The sequence below is a fragment of the Salvelinus namaycush genome, chromosome 36, assembly GCF_016432855.1.
Source record: "Salvelinus namaycush isolate Seneca chromosome 36, SaNama_1.0, whole genome shotgun sequence".
Classification (NCBI taxonomy): Eukaryota; Metazoa; Chordata; class Actinopteri; order Salmoniformes; family Salmonidae; genus Salvelinus; species Salvelinus namaycush.
In genome coordinates this window covers 13881972-13904626 of record NC_052342.1, presented here as the reverse complement: position 1 = coordinate 13904626, position 22655 = coordinate 13881972, and the positions used below count along the sequence as shown (strand labels likewise).

Genomic DNA, 22655 nt, shown 5'->3' with positions numbered 1-22655 from the left:
ATTTTGGCAGGACACCTGCTATTCTACCCTCTGACAGTATGACACACACACCTAATACAGATTTACTTTTAAAAAATGATTTATTGCTTTATAGCTTCTTTGTCTTCACAGCTTATGTCCCATGGACTTGCGTTGCTTTATTAACCCAGCCGTCAAATATAAGCAATGTTCCTCCTCAACCTAACTGGGAGCTCAAAACTGTATAGTGTGTCTTTAGTAGGTTACAAAACTCTGCCAAAATGTAATGGTGATGCACAATTGTAGCATTTCTCCACTTAATGTATTTGATTGCTCTTGTCACCCTTCCAAGGATAGCATTTCCAAATGACTCCGAGTAATTACTTGAACACACACATACATACACACACACACCTGGGGAAACATTCCTCAAAAGAAGTCATCAATCAGTTTTATGGGGTTTCTCTGGGAAAGTTTCCTCCTCCTCCCTCAGTCACTCGCTTCTCCCTCCATCCCCCATCATCCATCCATTCTCTTTCTTTTATTTCCTGCTTTCCATCTGTGTCTGCTTTAGTTCATCTGCTACGTTAGTGCTTACTCACTATACCGCATGTAAGAGCTATCCCCTTCTAGCCTACGTGGTTCAACGATTTTTTTTCCATTTCACGTTTGGAAAACGAGAACAAATATTGCGACAAGAGATAGAGATTAAAGCAATGATGAACTTCTAGGTAATTGGGCCCACTTTGTCTTAATTATTTATCTGCAAATTGTCCGCCAGACTGACTCGCCCTGCACTGTAGTAGGGCACTGTGCAGATGTGAGTTGGAGTTGAGAGAAGCAGCGGCGTCTTGACGTCAGGACGGGACGCCCCCTTGCTGAGGCGGGCTGCAGCGAGTTGGATCCCCACTCCATGCGCACAGCACAGGGCGACCGGATAACTGTCCACTTGTTGCGCCCCTATATTGATTAAGACCGCATGAGCCGCCACGAGCGAAGGGAGATCAAACATTGAGACGCACATGGTGAGCGTTCTCATATTTTACATTTTTATGTGTAGCCTATATTTCTTTATTCGCTGTGGCTTCTTTCTCACGGAGGTTCGTAGACCTGTTTTAAATTTAAAATGGAAGGACTAGGCATTGACAAGTTGATCATTTGGACCCGGTGAGAGGGCCAAAGTTCGCGCTATAAGTACTGTATACTCAGGCACTTACTCTCCATGGGTAGGCTATAACCCATTGCAGGCTTTATGTATCCAAATGATGATTTACACTTTATTTTATTGAAGATTGATTTGATATAAACCTGTCGTCTTCATGGGAATATAGGCATATCTGAGCATAATATAGTATTATTGATAAATAAATGGAATAATTCAGCCTGAGACCATTTTCATTGGAATATTGTTTTATGATGGTAGCCTATGGTTTATTTCATATCTTAATATCCTAACGTAAGGTAATAATTATTCTTGCGTGATTATGTTAATTAAATATTTGAAATCTAAAAAGCCTGTTGAGTTAGTTGGGAGAGTTTCATTGTCAAAACTAAGATTTTGGAAGTATTGGATTGAGTCATTTCAAGAGGTGCCTCAATATTTTTAGGACTAGCTGATATACAGTATAAGTCATGAAGTGGATGTTTACAATTGTATTAATACGTTCATCATCACAAAAAAGTAAGGTTATTGTCAGAACTGTTATTCTGTTTCGGCTCCCCTTTATTTAGGTTTAAAATAAATTGAATTGAAATATAATAATAATAATAACAATAATAATAATAGACGAATCATTATTATTATTATATGACTAGGGCCTATCGCATTTCCCTCTTGAAAGCAGCGATATGCCATTGGGCATGTGTGTTTCTACAGGAACAACAGCCATGATAAATAGCTTATACTTATTTCGAGAAAATAACGAAAATTGCGATTAAGTGTGAGATCAGAAAGATAATAACACTTAAATGCGTAGAATACAATATAGGCTTACATCATGTTCTGTCTCTGCAAGATGAAGCAAATTGAGCATAATTACTGGAATGTGCAATTATAGACAATTTGGCGGCGCGCAGCAAGTGACCCTGGACAAGAACAATCGTACTAAATTTGATAGACATTTGTGTTAAATGAACCAATCCAACTATTTTTCTTCGAAGGGTGTTTCATTTATTACACCCATTTGTCTAAACCGGATGCACCCCAGAGTATAACTTGGGTTTCAATTTATTGAATTAATATTGGGGAACATTTATTTAGCCAACAGTAGGCTATTGCTCTTTTTCCTTAAATAATCTTATTTAAATAATCTCTATTGCCTAGGTTGGTTATTCAATTATCATTCAATTTATTGATTTAATAATAACAATAATTATACTAATAATAAGAGGCTTAACAATTCGTGATTTATTGGTCAAAAAAGGCTATTAAGTTCTATTTTCTAATGAGAAAAACGGTAATGTAGCTTTTTGCCTGGTAATTCAAATTCCAAACGCATATTATTTTCTATCGAATTGTCTCCAACATGTTACGTTTAACGAGTTCCAAGGTCAACACAGGCCCATACGCTGCATGTATCTGTAGAGATTTCACCTTCGCCTCTGTCGCCATGAAAAATGTTTCGAGGGGGATTTAATTAACATAACACAAATAGTCTACAATATGTTCATCTATTTACTTGTCACAATCTTCGGTCAATTGAATTTATATCAAACGGGATTTTGTAGGCCTAATTCTTCTTCTGCATGCTTTAAATAGGATTTAATAGGCATGTTCTAAATCTAAGTCAATGGATGGTCAAAATATACTTTTCTCCGATTCTTACTGTGGCCTGCAATTAATTGTGAATTCCACAATGACATGTCTTCCACTTAGTAAAATGGGCTTCACTTTCATTTTCATTTCGCCCGAGGTTGTTTTTGGCATTACTTGAAGATGTCCATCTGTTTTTCAATATCGACATTGAGGCGAAACCTCCATGGGTTTGCTTAGCGCATTGTCGACTTGTGTGATAGGTTATAAACTAGCGTGGGACGAGAACCAGAGCGAAATTGAGCGAAATAGCCTCGCTTCCTTTAGGGCACATATGTCAAACTCATTCCACAGAGGGCCGAGTGTCTGTGGGTTTTCGCTCCACCCGTGTACTTGATTGATGAATTAAGGTCACTAACTAGTAAGGAACTCCCCTCACCTGGTTGTCTAGGTCTTAATTTAAATTAAAAACCAAAAAACCCGCAGACCCTCGACCCTCTGTGGAATGAGTTTGACACCTCTGATTTAGGGCAGGGATGTCAAGCTCATTCCATGGAGGACTTAGTGTCTGCTGTTTTGTTTTTTTTAGTTCCAATTAAGACCTTGAAAACCAGATGAGGGGAGTTCCTAATTAGTGACCTTACTTAATCAATCAAGTACAAGGGATGAGAGAAAACCCACAGACACTCGGCCCTCCGTGGAATGAGTTTGACATGTGCTTTAGGGCATACCTTCTCTTATTCGATCCCTGAAATATGTCCAAGCTGAGTCGTCTGGCCTGTTTTAAAAAGCTTTTCCCTTTATAAATCATCTTCGTGTCGTTCCATTTCCCTTCTTGACTTCAGGCCGAGGGGCGCCCATAGCAGGCGGCCGTTTGGCTGCGCGTTGGAGGTGCGAACCTGAGGGACAGGGCCTGCTAAAGATACGTGCAGGAGCGGCGATAATCCATTTTGTGCGTGCTGTCAGTTGCGCCTCCTCACCGCCCCACTAAAATTAGATTATTACACCTAAAACAGTGCTGCTGGAATCTGCTCCGTGTGGAATAACACCCTGTGTTGGAGCGGACAGGAATGCTGTTTGGGAATACAGGGAGAATACATAGCTTTTCTCTTCTCCTTGTCTCTATGCTGCGTTATGTTTCAGACGTGCTAAGGACAATTGGAAATTAACAAATTGTTATATTGTTATACGTTCTTGAAAGAAGTCATCCACTGTGGACCAGAGTTGTTTGAACATGATTTCTATCAGGCCTACACTTCTTACTCCTCGTGGTATTTTAATAAGCCACATCCTTTACCCGTTTGAATTAGCTATTTAGCCAGTTTAATATAAGTGCATTAGACAACCATATCAAATATTGCACAATAACGAATTAACAAAGCCTACTGTTTACAAAGCACACTGTCTCCTCTGCCTCCATCTTGCATGTTGTATTCTATGGTCGTGCTGAGGCTGTGGCTGGGCTGCGGAATAGCTGGGTAGTGCTCTACACTGCTGCCCATGACAAGGAATGTTAAAGTGTGTGAGACAGGCCAAATCCAGCTCATTTGCTCCAGATACAGCCCCAAAAGACACAGATTTAGACCACAGAGTGGAACGGAGGCAAGGGGAGCTGACAGATAGCAGAAGGCATCATCTTCCTTGCCCACTTCTGCCCATGTCACCTCTTAATGACATCCTATTCTCAATTTATTAGCCTTTATTCCTTCACCCACAGTATACCACTTAGCCCTCTCCAAATCCCCCTCCTATCCCTCTGGCCTCGTATTCTCTTTAATATGTCAACGTCTTACTCTCGTATCCTCCACTTATTCCCTACTTTTATCACCTTACACGTTTCTAACCACCTTCTTACACCCATATTACCACCCTCTATAATCATATCCCTCTCTCAGTGCCCTTATGCTCTCTGTGTCTTACCCCACTTCTTTAACCTCTATTGCCACGCTCATACGCCTCTCTTACAGCCTGGTATCCAATCTCATCTCTCCCTTAGTACCCCTAGTATATCTTCTTATTATCCGAACCCCAAAGCACAACCTCCCCACACGTTGACGGAACATACAGTAGCAAAGCATTTAAAACAACTGGTGGAAGTGGCGGGATTTTACAGAGCAGACTGTTTGAACCCAAAGCGCTACTTTGAAACTCCTCACACCTTTGACCCTATGACAACTCATTGAACTCATAAGTATAAAGGAACGAACGATTATACAAAGTGTCTTAGAGCAGATTTCTACTGAAGGCTTACTGTGAGAACATGAGCAGAAGGCTCTCCTGTTAGCTATCTCCCACCATGTTAGACTATGCTGTAAACATGGCCCAGGTTGTCATGAAGTATTTTTCCAGGCCTTCGCCAGCCGAGCACAGCTGAGCATACTGACCGCTGCTGCTTTAAAAGACCATGCATACTGCCTCCCTCCAGAGACATAATTGACCTTACTTAAACGCTATTCGCTTATGTAAGGTTTTTGAAAAGTGACATCATCGAAAGCCTTGCTGACAAATCGTTTTGATACTTTAGTATATACAGTATATGATGTAAGCGTGAAATAGTATTCAATGTCCGTGATCGGTTCCTATTTACTCTGGAAAAACGTTATTTATGTGATTCTCCATGATAAGTTATTGTAATGGATATGCCTATTAATTGCCCAAAGAATGGCAACACTTGAGTAAATGAGGGATACAAACTATATTGAAAGGAGGGGCTTCAACACAGGTGTGGTTCCTGAGTTAATTAAGCAATTAACATCCCATCATGCTTAGGATCATGTATAAAAGTGCCGGGCACGCCATTATTTTGACTACCATGGCTATAGAATGAAAATGCCCCCATCCACAGGGCACTAGTGGTCACTGAATGGTGTCATGACCATGAAAACAATACAGTTGAAGTCGGAAGTTTACATACACTTAGGTTGGAGTCATTAAAACTCATTTTTCAACCACTCCACAAATTTCTTGTTAACAAACTATAGTTTTGGCATGTCGGTTAGGACATCTACTTTGTGCACGACATGAGTAATTTTTCCAACAATTGTTTACAGCCAGATTATTTCACTTATAATTCACTGAATCACAATTCCAGTGGGTCAGAAGTTTACATACACTAAGTTGACTGTGCCTTTAAACAGCTTGGGAAATTCCAGAAAATTATGATTTGAGTCAATTGGAGGTGTACCTGTGGATGTATTTCAAGGCCTACCTTCACACTCAGTGCTCTTTGCTTGACATCATGGGGAAATCAAAAGAAATCAGCCAAGACCTCAGAAAAAAAATTGTAGACCTCCACAAGTCTGGTTCATCCTTGGGAGCAATTTCCAAATGCCTGAAGATACCACGTTCATCTGTACAAACAATAGTACGCAAGTATAAGCACCATGGGACCACGCAGCCGTCATACCGCTCAGGAAGGAGACGAATTCTGTCTCCTAGAGATAAACGTACTTTGGTGTGAAAAGTGCAAATCAATCCCAGAACAACAGCAAAGGACCTTGTGAAGATGCTGGAGGAAACAGGTACAAAAGTATCTATATCCACAGTAAAACGAGTCCTATATCGACATAACCTGAAAGGCCGCTCAGCAAGGAAGAAGCCACTGCTCCAAAACCACCATAAAAAAGCCAGACTACGGTTTGCAACTGCACATGGGGACAAAGATCGTACTTTTTGGAGAAATGTCTTCTGGTCTGATGAAACAAAAATAGAACTGTTTGGCCATAATGACCATTGTTATGTTTGGAGGAAAAAAGGGGAGGCTTGCAAGCCGAAGAACACCATCCCAACCGTGAAGCACAGGGGGTGGCAGCATCATGTTGTGGGGGTGCTTTGCTGCAGGAGGGACTGGTGCACTTCACAAAATAAATGGCATCACGAGGGAGGAAAATTATGTGGATATATTGAAGCAACATCTCAAGACATCAGTCAAGAAGTTAAAGCTTGGTCGCAAATGGGTCTTCCAAATGGACAATGACCCCAAGCAAACTTCCACAATTGTGGCAAAATGGCTTAAGGACAACAAAGTCAAGGTATTGGAGTGGCCATCACAAAGCCCTCACCTCAATCCTATAGAACATTTTTGTGAAGAACTGAAAAAGTGTGTGTGAGCAAGGAGGCCTACAAACCTGACTCAGTTGCACCAGCTCTGCCAGGAGGAATGGAACAAAATTCACCCAACTTATTGTGGGAAGCTTGTGGAAGGCTACCCAAAACGTTTTACCCAAGTTAAACAATTTAAAGGCAATGCTACCAAATACTAATTGAGAGTATGTAACTTCTGACCCACTGGAAATGTGATGAAAGAAATAAATCATTCTCTCTATTATTATTCTGACATTTCACATTCTTAAAATAAAGTGGTGATCCTAACTAACCTTAGACAGGGAATTTTTACTAGGATTAAATGTCAGAAATTGTGAAAAACTGAGTTTAAATGTATTTGGCTAAGGTGTATGTAAACTTCCGACTTCAACTGTATAAACCATATGCAATGGTCGCCTTAGTCACCAAATCTCAACTCAGTTGAACACTTATTGGAGATTCTGGAGCTGCGCCTAAGACAGCGTTTTCCATCAACAAAACAACAAATTATGGATTTTTTTGTGGAAGAATGGTGTCTCATCCTTCCAATAGAGTTCCACTTCCAGACACTTGTAGAATCTCTGCCAAAGTACATTGAAGCTGTTCTGGCCCGTGGTGCCCCAACGCCCCATTAAGACACTTTATGATGGTGTTTCCTTTATTTTGTCAGTTACTTCTATGTTGTACAATATTTGGGATATGAATGTTTTTCCTGTCTTCTTCTCGTCTTTAAAGCTCTATTAAAGAGGAATGCCACTCATCCACCGTGTTCTTCCGACATGTTGGGTGTGTGAATTTATGGAAAGTGACTGAGAAAAAACATTGAAACAATATCTGGTGGCTGGGTTACATTCCAGGTGCCAGACTGGCGATCTGGTATCGGAGCGGAGGGGGATGAGGGGGGTAAGGGTCTGGATTTGGCCTCGGGGCACAGAGAATGGTGAGGCGCACTTTAAAGAGCCCTGTACTGAGTGCTCCTCTCTGAAAAGCTTCCCTCCATCATGTAGTTTGTTATGGGGGCTATGCTTAATTAGTGGCAATGTTACCGAGAAAGACGAGTGCAAATAACGTCATGGGGAATAGCAAACAACCCCCTCGCCTCTGTATCCTAACCCCCCTTAATAACCCCTTACGCCCCTACCCACCAACAGCATCTTGTCTGAATTTCTCAGACATTCCTCAATCACCAAAACCCTTTTTAAGAATCATTCCATGAATTCCCCTAACCCACCACCCCACCACCATCTTTACCTCCTTTATACCTGATTATACTGTACCAGACATCCCCTCTCCCCATCTCCCCCCTTCTCCCCTCGAGCGAAACCCTCCACCCTGACGCCAATATGAAACACGAGACCTAATTAATCAGTCGATCAATTAATGAGGCTCAGTTTTTAGCGGGCTGTTCGGGTTCCCAACGGGGCATGTTGCAACACGTGTGGAATGCTCAAGGGGTGCACACCGGACCCCAGGAATGCGTCAGAGCAGGACAGGGGCTGCAGTCGGACCACTCGTCACCTCAGCCGCCGGTCGTGGCGTTTCCAATAACGACACCCCAAAACATAGCCGCCCGATATACCTGACAAGCCTCATCATCCACCCGATCCCACAGAGCCAGGTTGGGACAGTCTGCTTTTTGGGGGGCTCGCAGGGAATCATAACACGTTTTGGGGGGTGACTTAAATAATAACTTCCGTTGTAACCCCCCCGGAGCCACTTATAGTGCTGTAGTCCTAAGAGAAGCCTCAAGTTTCGGGCTGTGGTTTAATTGAGTGGGATGACTAGCCCTGGGTGGCTCCCAACCATTTTTTCTATCCTCTATCCTCTCCTATGGGGTTGGTTTATACAGCCCCACTGACTGCACTGTTAGTGTCAAACGCTTGTTAGGACATCGTCAATCAAGACGCTGTTAGAGATATTCCCAGAATATGGTGCATATATATATATATATATATATATATATATATATATATATATATATATAGAGAGAGAGAGAGAGAGAGAGAGAGAGAGAGAGAGAGAGAGAGAGAGAGAGAGAGAGAGAGAGAGAGAGAGAGAGAGAGAGAGAGAGAGAGAGAGAGAGAGAGAGAGAGAGAGAGAGAGAGAGAGAGAGAGAGAGAGAATGCAATGACAGTAGAGAGGGAATGAGTAAAAGGGGAGGAGGGAAAGAGCGAGACGGACACACTGCATAGCAGAGATACATTTACAGAGAAATAGAGGAGGGCCTGGAAAATAGATGGATCCTAACAATCTGTGTCTTTGTAAATTGCTTGGTGTGAAGTGTTGGGTATGAGTCTTGTTTGCTTGCCCCCAGCCTATCCGTCTGTCTATAAAACCGCAAAGTTTGTTGTAGATCATGTTGGCAGGAAAAGTAGACGCATTGTTCGCCCATGTCTGCAGGCGCAAATGAAGTAACCTTCTCTGGTATCACTATCAATTCTTGGCAGACAAATACATTTAACACATCACCAGCCGTTTTAGGAGGGAAGGGAATCTGTTCACACTAAGGACATACACAAGTCTGTGTTTGTCTTCTCACAGGAAGTGACTGTACAGGGGTTTAAGCTGAACACACATTTCTCGCGTTCTCTTCTATAAATCTTTCCCTCCATCTTCCACACTAAGCTCCATCTCTCCTTCCTTCCCCTCTCTTTGTCTTTCTTTCTCACACCCTCTCTCTCTCTCTCCTTCCATTTCTCTCCACACTTTGGGCTCTCCAAAACTCGGGTTCCTGCCCATGTGCGTTGCGTTGAGTAGAGTGGAGTGGAGCAGAGCGGCGGGAGAAGGATTTAAAAGGAGGACCATAAAGATGATGGATGCTGCCCAGCTTGTGTTTTCAGACCCAGCTGTTTTTTGTCATCCCGTACAGACCCGCTGGTTTTCTGTATGCTTTCATCCATCTCATCCACACATTCATCCACTCTTTATACGCTCTCATCCATACACTCGTCCACTCTGCATACGCTCTTTACTTTGTACACACTTTTATCCATACACTCAAGCACGACTTATGGGCTGGGTTTCTACACACTCTCATCCATACACTCATCCACTCGGTATATGCTTTCACCCGTACACTCATCCGCTCTTTATGGGCCAAGATAATAGGTTTTTAAAGACTGTCGTGGGTAGGGAAATAGGCCTGTTTAAGGGTGGAGGTAGATTTGGTTGGATTGTATGAGGGATACGAGGGATACGAGGGATGTTAGAATGTTCATGGTGGTGCTGCGAGCTGGTGTGTTTTCAATTAAGGCACAGGTGGTCTCCTTACCTCAGACGGCCCCTCCCTTTGGCTCCAACCGCAAGTCATATAAATCCATCAATATATTTTCCTTTTATGATTTCACCCCGTCACTTTATCCCCTAAAATCGTTAATTTTAGTATTTTCTCCCACAGGCTCGATGACATGATGTTCCTGCCCTTCTCCCCTCTCCCCTCCTTGGCTCTCCCTTTTCTCCTACTTCTCCTCACTTTCCTCCCTCCTTCCCTCCTTTCCCCTTCCCTCTCTCATTCCCCTCTGAGCTGGACCTCACCCCATGACCCCTGCTACCACTTGGATGGGCGTCCGCGACACTGCCTGTCGGAATTCATCAATGCCGCCCACGGTGTCCCTGTCAGTACCGCCCACTCCCTCCGAAGACCCCCCGACCAGAAAGCTGTTAACGTCAGCTCCCTCACAGACCTCCACAACCCCCACAACTTGACCTGCTGGACGGCCCAGGCGGGAGGCCTCGACGGCGGGGACTGGGTCCTCACCCTTCCCCTGGGCCGACGCTTCGAGGTCACCTACATCAGCCTGCAGTTCTGCCAGCAGGGGGAGCCGTCAGACCCCGTCTCCTTATCCGTGCTCAAGTCCATGGACCACGGGCGCACCTGGAGGCCCATGCAGCACTACTCCAGCGACTGCCCCGGGAAGTTTGGGCTCCAGGCCCAGACGGTAGCCCAGACCAGGCACCAGGAGACGGAGCCTCTGTGCTCAGACCCCCGGCCCCTGCAGAGGCACCGGGGAGGCATGTTGCTGGCCTTCTCCACCCTAGATGGAAGACCCTCTTCTCCAGACTTTGACTACAGCCCCACCCTGCAGGACTGGGTGACGGCCACGGACATACGGTTAGTGTTCCACGAGGTGACCCAGTCCCAGCAGACCAAGGTGGGGAGTTCAGAGGGGAAAAGTGGTGAGGTCGGTTGGGGGGAGGGAGCGGGTGGGGGGGTTCTGAGGTGGAGGGCAGGGTCGAAGAACGAGGCTGTGGTGGGACAGGTGGATAAGGTGAATGGGGACAACAATAAATGGGGGTTTGTGGAGAAGGAGAGAAGAAAGACAGAAAAACGAAGGAGGAACGGAGGAGGATACAACAAAGGGTCGGGGGATCGGGGAGAGGACGGACACAACGTGACCCGGAAGGAGGCAGAAGGAGACACTATGGAAATAGACATCTCCAAAAGAAGAAACGGAAAAGGAAAAGGGCGTGGCCGCGAGAGGGAGGGGGGCCACCATTGGAGTCCGTGTCAGGAAGGCAGCATCTGTGATTGGACAATCGACAGCAAGCAGGGGAGAATCAACGAGGGGCGGGAACTTCGGAGGAGGAGGAACAACCAACAGAACTCTAAAGTGAGAGCGAATCGGAATCTTGAGCTGGCTCCTCCCTCTCCATTGATCTCCGCCCCCCCTGTCCGGCCCGCTCTGGCCCTTTCCGACCTGCAGGTGGGGGGCAGGTGTAAGTGTAACGGACATGCCTCTCGGTGTCGTCGTGATGATGTGGGCCGGGCGGTGTGTGTGTGTGAGCACCACACAGCAGGGGCGGACTGCGATGTTTGTGAGGACTACTACTACGACAGGCCCTGGCAACGAGCCACGCCTAGTCAGCCACAACCGTGCGTCTGTGAGTCACACCCCCCACTACTGTGTCTGTGTGTGCGTGTGTGTATGTATGTGTGTGCAAATTGGATCATGGATGTAAACTTTACTGCCTTTACTGAAATTCATTCATTCCCTCCTTCGCTCCCTCCCTCCAGTGTGTGAGTGTAACGGCCACTCCTCTAAGTGTCGGTTCAGCATGGAGGTGTTCCAGCAGTCGGGCCGGCGCAGCGGGGGGGTATGTCTGAAGTGTCGGCATCACACAGCGGGGCGCCACTGCCAGTACTGCCAGAACGGATACACCCGAGACCACAGCAAGCCCCCCACCCATCGCAAGACCTGCCAACGTCAGTCAGAGAGAGGGAGGGAGAGAGTGTGTGTGTTTATGTGTGTGCGTGTGCGTGCACATTAAAGCGGTTGTGCCTGTATTAAGTCTCACCGACCAGCTGTGTATCTTATCCATGCAGAGATCAGTGTGTGTCCAAGTGTGTGTGCATCTGCATCTGTTAGGATATCTGTTTCTCTTTTTGCATCTGCTAGTCTACAAGGTATGCCTACATGTGTCTGTGTTCCAGCCTCCTCCACAGTGTTTATGAGGTAGTTACATTGTGACAGAGGACAGTTATTTCTGTATGCTAGTCGACTGGATTTAGTGTTCATGTTGTTACCACTGGCTGGAATCCACCCTGACATTTGACCTTTGACTGGTCACATGTTCTAAGTGACTGTGACACTCTGGCATGCTTTTGGGGCGGTTGACCGAAGTCCTAATATAACCACTTTTAATGGAGTGAGGTCATGCACATGACACATGCAGGTGCGTGTGTGTGTGATTGAGTGTGTGTGTCGTGCAAGTGCAAGGGGGTTGCACTTATAGCAATATTGGACAAATGTAACTAGGTAGATTAGAATGAGATATTTTAGCCTTGGTGCCAGTCTCTTTCAGCTTTTATTTTTTAAATATTTTGTTTTGTTGTTTTAGTATAATTTCTTTATGTAAATATATAGTCTCTTTCAGCTCTTGCCAACTCCTTATGGAATTGTCATGTCACATTTGACTTGAGTAACAAGGAGTTGGCAAGAGAGCAGCAACAGACTAGCATCCAGGCCATAAATACACTCCCCTCCGTGTGTATGTGGACAGTGCAGCTAGCATTTCAAATGTGTCTCTATACTCCAGCATTTTGGATTTGAGATCAAATGTTTTATATTGGCGACATTTTATTTGAGGGTATTTTCATACATATCAGTTTTACCATTTAGAAATGAAAGAACTTTATGTATCTGGTTCCCCCATTTGAAGATGTCAAAAGTATTTGGACAAATTTCCCTTATAGTGCATCAAAAGTGTAATATTTAGTCCCATATTCTTTACACACAGTGACTACATCAAGCTTGTGACTTTACAAACGTGTTGGATTCATTCACTGCTTGTTTTGGTTGTTTCGGATTGTCTTTTGCCCAATAGAAAGTGAATGGTGAATAATGTACTGTGTTCTTTTGGGGTCCCTTTTATTGTAAGTAAGAAAAGAAGACACTTCTGAACTGGTCTACATTAATGTAGGTAGCATCCACAGATGATCATGCATAATCATTACAGATAATCATGAATGAATTGATGAATTGCGAATGATAAAACATTTGAAAGTTACAGAGGGACAAAGATCAAATGCTAATCTCCACCGGTAATGGTGAGAAGTTAGCGTGTTTGGTTGTAGCCTCTGTAACTTTCTCACTCATCATTATTCATGATTCATTCACGATTTTTCTTAACCATGGCATCATCAGGATTCATTTAGAAGTGTTACAAAAAATCATATCTTATTCCAATCATTATTCACCATTCAGTTACTTTTTGGCAAAACATACTTTAATACACTCTAAGGGAATTTTGTCTAAATACTTATGACATCTTCAAATGGGGGGGACTAGATACATAAAGTGCTTTAATTTCTAAACGGTAAAGCATATGTACAGGTGAAAGCTATGATTCATTATTGATGTCACTTGTTAAATCCACTTCAATCAGTGTAGATGAAGGGGAGGAGACAGGTTAAAGAAGGATTTTTAAGCCTTGAGACAATTGAGACATGGATTGTATATGTTTGCCATTCAGAGGGTGAATGGACAAGACAAAAGACTGCCTTTGAACAGGGTATGGTAGTAGGTGCCAGGCGCACCGGTTTGTATCAAGAACTGCAACGCTGCTGGGTTTTTCCCGCTCAGCAGTTTCCCATATGCATCAAGAATGGTTCACCAGCCAAAGAACATCAAGCCAACTTGACACAACTGTGGGAAACATTGGAGTCAACATGGGCCAACAGGCCCAGACAAATTGAGGCTGTTCTGAGGGAAGGTGTTCTGAATGTTTTGTACACTCAGTGTATTTGTAGGCAAATAGATTTGTAACTTATGGAAGTTACATTAGTGATATTTATGTGTCATAATATTATATGATTTAATCAATGATAGATAAATGAACCATGTTTATTTGATCAATGTTCCGGCCAAGTCAACCTTTTTCCGAGCCTTAGTGGCCTGCCCTTAGAGCTAATGACTTAAAGGTGTTTGAAGTATCTGTATGGGTTTGTTTAAACTACATTACTGGAGGAAAAACAGACCTACTAGAGAATGGCTTCCTCTTTCTATCTGTGCCCTTTCGATGACCCCAACTCTCCCTTTCTCCCTCCTTCCTTCTAAACTGCTTTGTCATTCATCCTTTTACATCCCATTTCCATGTTTGCTTTGTCCATGTATCATTATTTTCACTCCTATCTACCATTCCTTTCTCTGTCGTCTCTAATCTGTCTTCCCTCCGTCGTTCCCTCTCTCTGTGTTTGTCGTCTCTCTCTCCCTCGCTCATTTTCCTCTCTCTCTCTCTTTCCCTCTTGTACATTCATAGAAGCTTTATTAGGAGCAATCAAATGTTATTAATACAATGCTCTTTACTATGTGACATTAACCTTCTCTCTCCTCCCATCCCTCCATCTTCTCCTGCTCTCTCAGCATGTCAGTGTCACCCTATGGGTGCTGTGGGTCTCTGGTGTAACCAGACATCGGGACAGTGTCTGTGTCGGGATGGCGTGATGGGACTGAGATGCAATCGCTGCGCCCCTGGTTACAAACAGGGGCACTCCCCACTCCGCCCCTGCATCCGTAAGTCTACTTTACCTAACTACTCTGTCTGGAAACTGTCCTCCATGTTGGAGCCAAACTTCTAATGACAATAACATTCTCATGGGGATTTTTGAAAGAATGTGATTGTCCTGGAGCTTTGGAACCAAAATGGTACCCGTGTTATTACATAGTTCTCAGTTTATGTGGACTGGCCAACTAAGCCCAACTACAGAGTTTCATTGTCACTTGAGGCATATTCCTGTGCAGGGGCTGTGGCAGTCACAAAATTTCGTCAGCCGGTGATTGTCAAGCAAATAACTGTCGGTCTCACGGTAATTGACCGTTAATTAACATAAACACATTTAGCATCTCCTGGCTTCCGCACATAACCTACAAGCCACTGATGCATACCTTTGGGACATCTACATTTTAGTCTAATAAATCCATAATCCACCTTCACAATAAATCAATGATTTATTTTAGACAGTTCGAAAGAAACATGATAGGAAGAAAATGCAGTCTATTTCAGAAGAACAGAATAGCATACTCTGAGTTGTCTTTATGTTAGGTCCTGATCTGGGCTACATTAGTTCATTTAGAAAACAAGATTTGGTTAGAAATTCCGTGCCATTATTTAATATTATTTTATAGTATGAAAAATACAATTGAACAAAGTTGAATAAAATACAAAGGATATTTTCTCCAAACGATTTGAGGGAGTGCGCACATGTGGCTATTCTGTGTTGAGCGGTTAACAAAGAAATAGGTACTCCGATGTGCTTAATTTAGAGTTATTAATGTAACTTAAATAACTCTACAAATGTTGGGCTATATATTTTTTTATTTTTAATACATTGTGAGGCTGCATGATGTGACTCTAATGATGATTTGAAAAAAGTTGCTTGAAAAGCATGAGCTCTGCTTTGTTTATTGTGCAGGCTGTACACACTTCATCAGTCTCTCATTCACAATTTGAATGAATTTCCCAGCGGGATTCCCTTTGTGTGGCAGTAATGCACCTTAAAAAAATCCATGTCAGGCTTCCCGAGTGGCACAGCAGTCTAAGGCACTACATCACAGTGTTGCGGAGTCACTACAGCATTGGGTTCGATCCCAGGCTGTGTCATTACCGGCCGTGACCGGAAGTTCCATAGAGCGGCACACAATTGGCCTAGTGTCGTCCAGGTTAGGGGTGGGTCTGGCCGGGGGAGCTTTAGCGACTCCTTGTGATGGGCCGGGCGCCTGCAAGCTGATTTCGGTTGTCAGTTGAACAGTGTTTCCTCCGACACATTGGTGTGGGTGGCTTACGGGTTAAGTAAGCGGGTGTTAAGAAGTGCGGTTTGGCGGGTCATGTTTCGGTGGACGCATGACTCGACCTTTGCCTCTCCCGAGCCCATTGGGGAGTTGCAGCGATGAGACAAGATCGTAATCACGATAAATAGGTATTAAAAAATACCATAAATACATTCCTTTTGCAGCCAGTGGCTGTTGTTCCCTTCTCCCTGAGTGCTGCTTGCTCCGAAGCACCTCTCACTCACATGGCTCTCCATCACGTGATTAGGTCTTTCTCACAGGCTACTAGTGAAGACAGACACTTCGGGGATGCAAATGCGGGCGTACTTATCCAATTCCGAGGTGCATATTGAAGGTATTGGAAGAACTGTCCACATGTACTTTTCGTCAGACAACAAGAGGAGTAGGCCTAACAAACAGCGAAAGCAATTACCAATGTCAACCTATTATTCCCCATATTAAAAAAGCTGAGCTATTCTATACTGTGCGAGAAATAAATATTCCAAACATATTCTGGGACAGTTGTGGGATGCAATAGATCCCAAATTAATACAAAACTAGCATCAAAAAAAGTTTTGACGCAATGAGGCTGACACAACAGATCAGAACATTTACCTTAAAATGTAATAAACTATTAGGCTATTTCTTCACATTAAAAGCGTAGCAATGGTACACGGCAGTAGGCTATAAGTGTGAATGTGAAGGTGTATTTTTATGGTGAAAATGATCTTCCCCAAACTTGAAACTCACGCGCACTGTATGTATTCCAGTTAGGCTCTACACCCCTTGTAAAGCCAATTAATGTGCTTCATTTTAAGAAGTTATTTGGCCACTTTAGTTGTGATACAAACCTTATCAAAACGTATAGGCCTATGGGCTAGGCTACATGAGGTGTGTGACTGATTAGAAAAAGTAGCAAAAACAAGGCATTGTTCCTTGCCTTATGCTGGGCATCATTCACAAGTGATAGGCTAATATTGTCACCCGTCAGACTATTCTTGATTTAATCTTGTCTTTACATATACTGAATAATATATGTGTGAAATTTATTTTGATTTTTAAATGGACTATTATCATGATCTGGCTCAAAAAAATACATGTCGTCTATGCACTTAAATAGCGCATGGAGGACGCTTCTCCCTGGGGTTTGTTTTCATGCCAGCCAGGTAGGCTATACTCCTGTTGTAAATATGAGCAATGTGCTTAATATTAGGAAAGTTGAGAAATAAATATAGTAGGCCCAGCCTATGGAAAACTGATAGGATCCTCCTCTTTTTAATAGAGGCCATCAAAACTCTGTTTTCTCTCGCAATTGCATAGCCTATAGAAATGTTGCGCAACATGAGCTCATGGGCTCTCATGAAGTGTTTTATTAGATTCATTTGCATTGATGTCAGAGTGATTAGAGGGATAATAGAGTGCTGAGTAACAAGTAGTTTGGTAGGTTACTAATGACCATCAGCAGCATCAGAGCTTGGAGAAGCCTAATTACCGTGACTAAACGATAATGCCTTGATGACTCATGACCGCTGGTGTAGTGGTAATATGGTCACCGCAACAGCTCTAGGTCCCCTCGATTTTTAAAAACAGGTTTTAAATGCTCATTTCTAGTGACTTCTGAGAAAAGGATACAGACAAATCTTAGCTTACAATTGGGCAAATTTACAAGGCTAAGGGGACCTTGCAGAGGGGCATTTACTCTGGTACAGTCTAATCAGTCTTAGGTATTTTTCTGTATTTTATTAGGGTCATGGCCATTCATTCTGTACTGAATAGCAATGTGACTGTTAAGTGGATATATTCAATTAAACAACCGTTTTCTACTCTGACTCACACTATTATGGATCATAAGTCTATGAACTTATTGTTTATTAACGATGAAATTATGAAAAACATTAATAACATTCCACCCATGAGGCCACTAGAGGGCGATTTGGTCATTTGATTGCAGGAAAGGGCTACTGACATCTAATCTGAAATCACTCAAATTCACCAGCTAGTTTGCCAGGGGTGGTGTACGGACAGTTGCCAATAACTTTTTTTATCTTCATGACTGGTGGCGCATCCATTGCTAACTTGCTGACCCTATGATGAAGATTAAGACAGTGATTGTGCAAGTAATTCTGTAGCTAGCAAGTATTCTTGGCTTCAGAACATACACTATCAGTTTTTCACACAGCCAGAACTACCCAGCATTAGCTAGTTAGATAAAACCTGACAAAGCTAAAAATTACTAAACTGTAAATGTAAAGCTAACTAGGTACAACCAGGAGAAAGCTTCTAGTTGCTCATGTTCGTTCTAAACATATCAACGTTTATTCACTTTCATACAATTTTTACTTTAAACTTACTTTGTTGTTGCCAACAACAATTGCTTTACCCGGTGCGGTGAGTAGGGATGGTAGTGCTGCACAGTTTTTATTCTCTCACCACACACTGCCACACTGCTATTAACAACTGATAGTGAGGTGGAAGTAACTCACATTCCAGAATTGAAATAAAAGTACCTCAGAATAAAAGTCCCTAAACTAATATGACGACTCGTTTTTCAAAATAAAAGTCTTGCAAAATGTATTACATTTGTTTTGGGGGGGGGGGGGGGGGGCAATTTTACCTGCTTCTAACATTGGGAGGACATGTCCCCCCTGTCCCACACCCTTACTCCTGTGGGGTTTTGGTTTCCAATAGCTAACTAATCTCATTGTAACTTGTGATGTGACTAACTCAATGACCCTTTATCTCCCCTTCTCCTCCCTCCTCCCCCCCTCTCTCTCTCTCTCAACCTCGTTTGTTCTTGACCTAATTGAATTAATCTAAGCCTTTATCAAATCGTAGCTCAGCACAAAAGGGGCCGCCCTCGCCTATCAAATATCTGTACTCTCTCCTCTAATTTCCAACAATGTTAGTTTTACTGTTTCCACAACAGTGCTAAAGCCTCTATGAGCAGGCCCTATCTCTCACTGATCCGAGATCAGCTCTACTGGGATTTTCAACGCTTTATCCTCTACACTCCTGCAGCCGTGGCTTTGCTTTTTCAAATCGAGAGCGCTAATCCACGTGTGTTTCTGCATCTAATTGCGGGAGTGCCGACAACCACATACGGATTGGCCCGGGCGGCGACACTTTCTAAGCCCTAATCAGGTGACACGAGTCCGGGCTACACACCTGTTGCAAGCCCCTCAAAGCCCTCCCCCCTCTCTCCCCGTCAAGAGCTCCGGACTCATAACTCTTTCGGTGAAAGGAAACCTTGTTTGTTTTTACTACTGAACCCATTCTAGAGCTATCTATAGTCTCTCTCTCTCTCTCTCTCTCTCTCTCTCTCTCTCTCTCTCTCTCTCTCTCTCTCTCTCTCTCTCTCTCTCTCTCTCTCTCTCTCTCTCTCTCTCTCTCTCTCTCTCTCTCTCTCTCTCTCTCTCTCTCTCTCTCTCTCTCTCTCTCTCTCTCTCTCTCTCTCTCTCTCTCTCTCTCTCTCTCTCTCTCTCTCTCTCTCTCTCTCTCTCTCTCTCTCTCTCTCTCTCTCTCTCTCTCTCTCGCCCCCTACAGGAAGCTAACTAGCTTTTAAAGCTCAAGCCGAGAGCCAGGGCTGTATAATTAGCAGGCTGCTGATGGGGGCTTTGAGGTGGCCACACCAGGTGTCTGGATAGATAGGCTAGGACATGTATTGAGGTCACACACACACACACAGATGTATGCACACACACACACAAATGCACTCATGCACATGCACTCATGGACACACTGGAGGGAGATTAATCACACATGCATATGCACACTCCCATTAGCATTCTCAGAACTAACTCTGAATCCCTGCACACACACACACACACACACACACACACACACACACACACACACACACACACACACACACACACACACACACACACACACACACCCTCCACTCTCCTGCATGGCTTTGGGGGGGCCCTCCTACCCCCAGTCATCTGGGATGGGGTGTAGGGTGTCATTGACTGGCCCAATTGTGTCAGGGGGGACGAGAGAGGCACAGGACTCAGTAAGGGCAGGGGTAATATATGGTTGGCTCCCACAGCCCCACACATACACATACACATGCACACACACACACACACACACACACACCCATACGCGAGGACACACTCAGTCACACACCTTTATTTAACAAGGCAAGTCAGTTAAGAACAAATTCTTATTTACAATGACGGCCTACCCAGGCCAAACCCGGACGATGCTGGGCCGGGGTAGGCCGTCATTATAAATAAGAATTTAGTGACTTTAATGGGGGTCATAGGTGCTTGGAGGGTGAAGTTAGACGGACAGACAAATAGACAGACTGACGGACCTGGGCATAATAACAACTATCCTGGAGGATTTGGCCAGAGACAAAGGCTCTGGAAAGGACTTACACTGGATTGTGTGTGTGTGTGTGTGTTTGTGTGTGTTTGTGTGTGTGTTTGTGTGTGTGTGTGTGGGGGGGGGGGGGGCTAGTCTTTATCAGGTGATGTGTTTCTGACCCCTTGAGGACCGCACACACCAGCTCATCCTGACACTCATCTTCCACACGGGCATTTAACCCGCCTATCATACATATTCACATTCTCTCCCATTCCACACACACCGACACCCACACGCACATGCACGCTTGCGCACGCACGCACGCACACACACACACACACACACACACACACACAGCACACACACACACACACACACACAGCACACACGTACCAATGATCTGTCACTTAGTATACAAAGGCACCCCATGTTGTAGGTGTTCAGTAAGCAAGGTCCCCCTGTCCATTCTCTACTTTGACCCCTATGATCTATAACAACGTGTTTGTTTTTATCCATAGGAATCCAGGAGGTAGCCCCCACAACACCTGTATACCAGCCCCAGTACAGTATAGGTGAGTGGATTCACAAACTGATGTGGCACAATATATTGAACTGCAACATCGGACCCCAAAATGAGGTCCTGGAGCGCATCAAGCACTGACACACCTGAATGAACTCATTTAAGTTCTAATGAGCAATTAGATCAGGTTTTAAGTGCTGGGCTGGAACAAAACAGAAGCCTATGTGCACCCTGTAACTCTTCTGGACTACGGTTGGTGACTGATCACTTCACTATTTGATACATACCTTGTTTGAGACTCAGCTATAGTAGCCTACTGGACTGGTGGCTGTCTAGCTCCCTCCAGTGGTGATAGGGGGATATTTCACATGTTGCTGGACTCCAGAGAGGCATCTGTTAGACATGAGATACAGTGACGACAAATAGAAGCAGGAAGAGACATGTGTCGCGGTGAGATGCTCCCTCTCTCATTCAATACATTTTCTCTCTCTCTCTCTCTCCCTCTCTCTCTCTCTCTCTCTCTCTCTCTCTCTCTCTCTCTCTCTCTCTCTCTCTCTCTCTCTCTCTCTCTCTCTCTCTCTCTCTCTCTCTCTCTCTTTCAATACATGTTCCCTCTCTCTCTCTCTCTCTCTCTCTCTCTCTCTCTCTCTCTCTCTCTCTCTCTCTGTTACCCTCTCAACCTCTCAGCTGAAGAGTGTTTATCGTACTGCCTGCCATCGCAGGTTAAAGTGAGGATGAACCTGGAGACGTACTGTCTAAAGGACTATGGTAAGAACTGTAAAGCACGATGACTTTGCTGGGACTGCAGAATACAATGCTACCAAAGTAAGACGGATAAAACAAAATATTCTCTCTCTTTCTCTCCCTCTCTCTCTTCTTCCCTCTCCCACTCCCTCAGTACTGAAGTTGCAGGTCAGAGGGATGGAGCGTTCGGGCCCCTGGTGGCAGTTTTCTATCTGGATTCAGACTGTGTTTCGTACAGGATCTTCCTCCAGTGTGCGTAGGGGCCCGCAGGCCCTGTGGGTTCCCGACCGCGACCTGGGCTGTGGCTGCCCCACCCTCCAGGTGGGCCGCACCTTCCTGCTGATTGGGGCCGAGGAGGGGGGCCGGGGCCCCGAGGAGAGACGACTGGTGGCCGATAGATCCACACTGGCCCTCCAGTGGAGGGAGCACTGGAACCCCAAACTGAGAGGGTTCAGGGGGCAGGACAAGAGGGGCCGCTGCCCCACGGGTGGGGACCCCCACAGGGGCCACTTGAAGCACCATCACTCAGAGTATACACCACCTCACCTAGTGGTTGAGAAAGAGACAGTGGTTGAGGTGCACCCTGAACATACAAACCCACACACACATTCACATCCACACACACCCTCAGAATCCATGAAAGACATGGAAGAGGAGGCAGAGCACTCTGTGGCGCTGGACACACACACTCACACACAGTCCTCCTCACATCACAGACCTGAGACCCCACAGGAACAGCAACAGGAACAGACTCCGTCTCCCTCCACGCCCATTCTCATGTGTTCCACCCCAGTCTGAAACACAGGAGGAAGAAGAGAGCGAAAGAACAAGGGGTGAAGAGAAGAATAAATCTGGCCAAAATGGCCTTAATCTTCACCTGGCACAGCCAGAAGAGGACTGGCCACCTCTCAGAGCCTGGTTCCTGCCTTTCTAGGGAGTTTTTCCTAGCCACTGTGCTTCTACATCTGCATTGCTTGCTCTTTGGTGTTTTAGGCTGGGTTTCTGTATTAGCACTTTG

At 44.5% G+C, this 22655-nt stretch overlaps 1 protein-coding gene across 1 annotated transcript; it reads left to right on the top strand.

Moving 5' to 3' along the window:
* Window positions 1–887: 887 nt before the first annotated feature.
* On the top strand, window positions 888–22606 carry LOC120030408 (netrin-1-like). The gene is made up of 9 exons (XM_038975801.1): window positions 888–983; window positions 10191–10928; window positions 11278–11312; window positions 11471–11674; window positions 11808–11996; window positions 14656–14805; window positions 20892–20945; window positions 21581–21661; window positions 21792–22606. Exons 2-9 carry the CDS (start codon window positions 10201–10203, stop codon window positions 22433–22435), a joined length of 2085 nt encoding a protein of 694 aa, XP_038831729.1. The 5' UTR covers window positions 888–983; window positions 10191–10200; the 3' UTR covers window positions 22436–22606.
* Window positions 22607–22655: the final 49 nt, after the last annotated feature.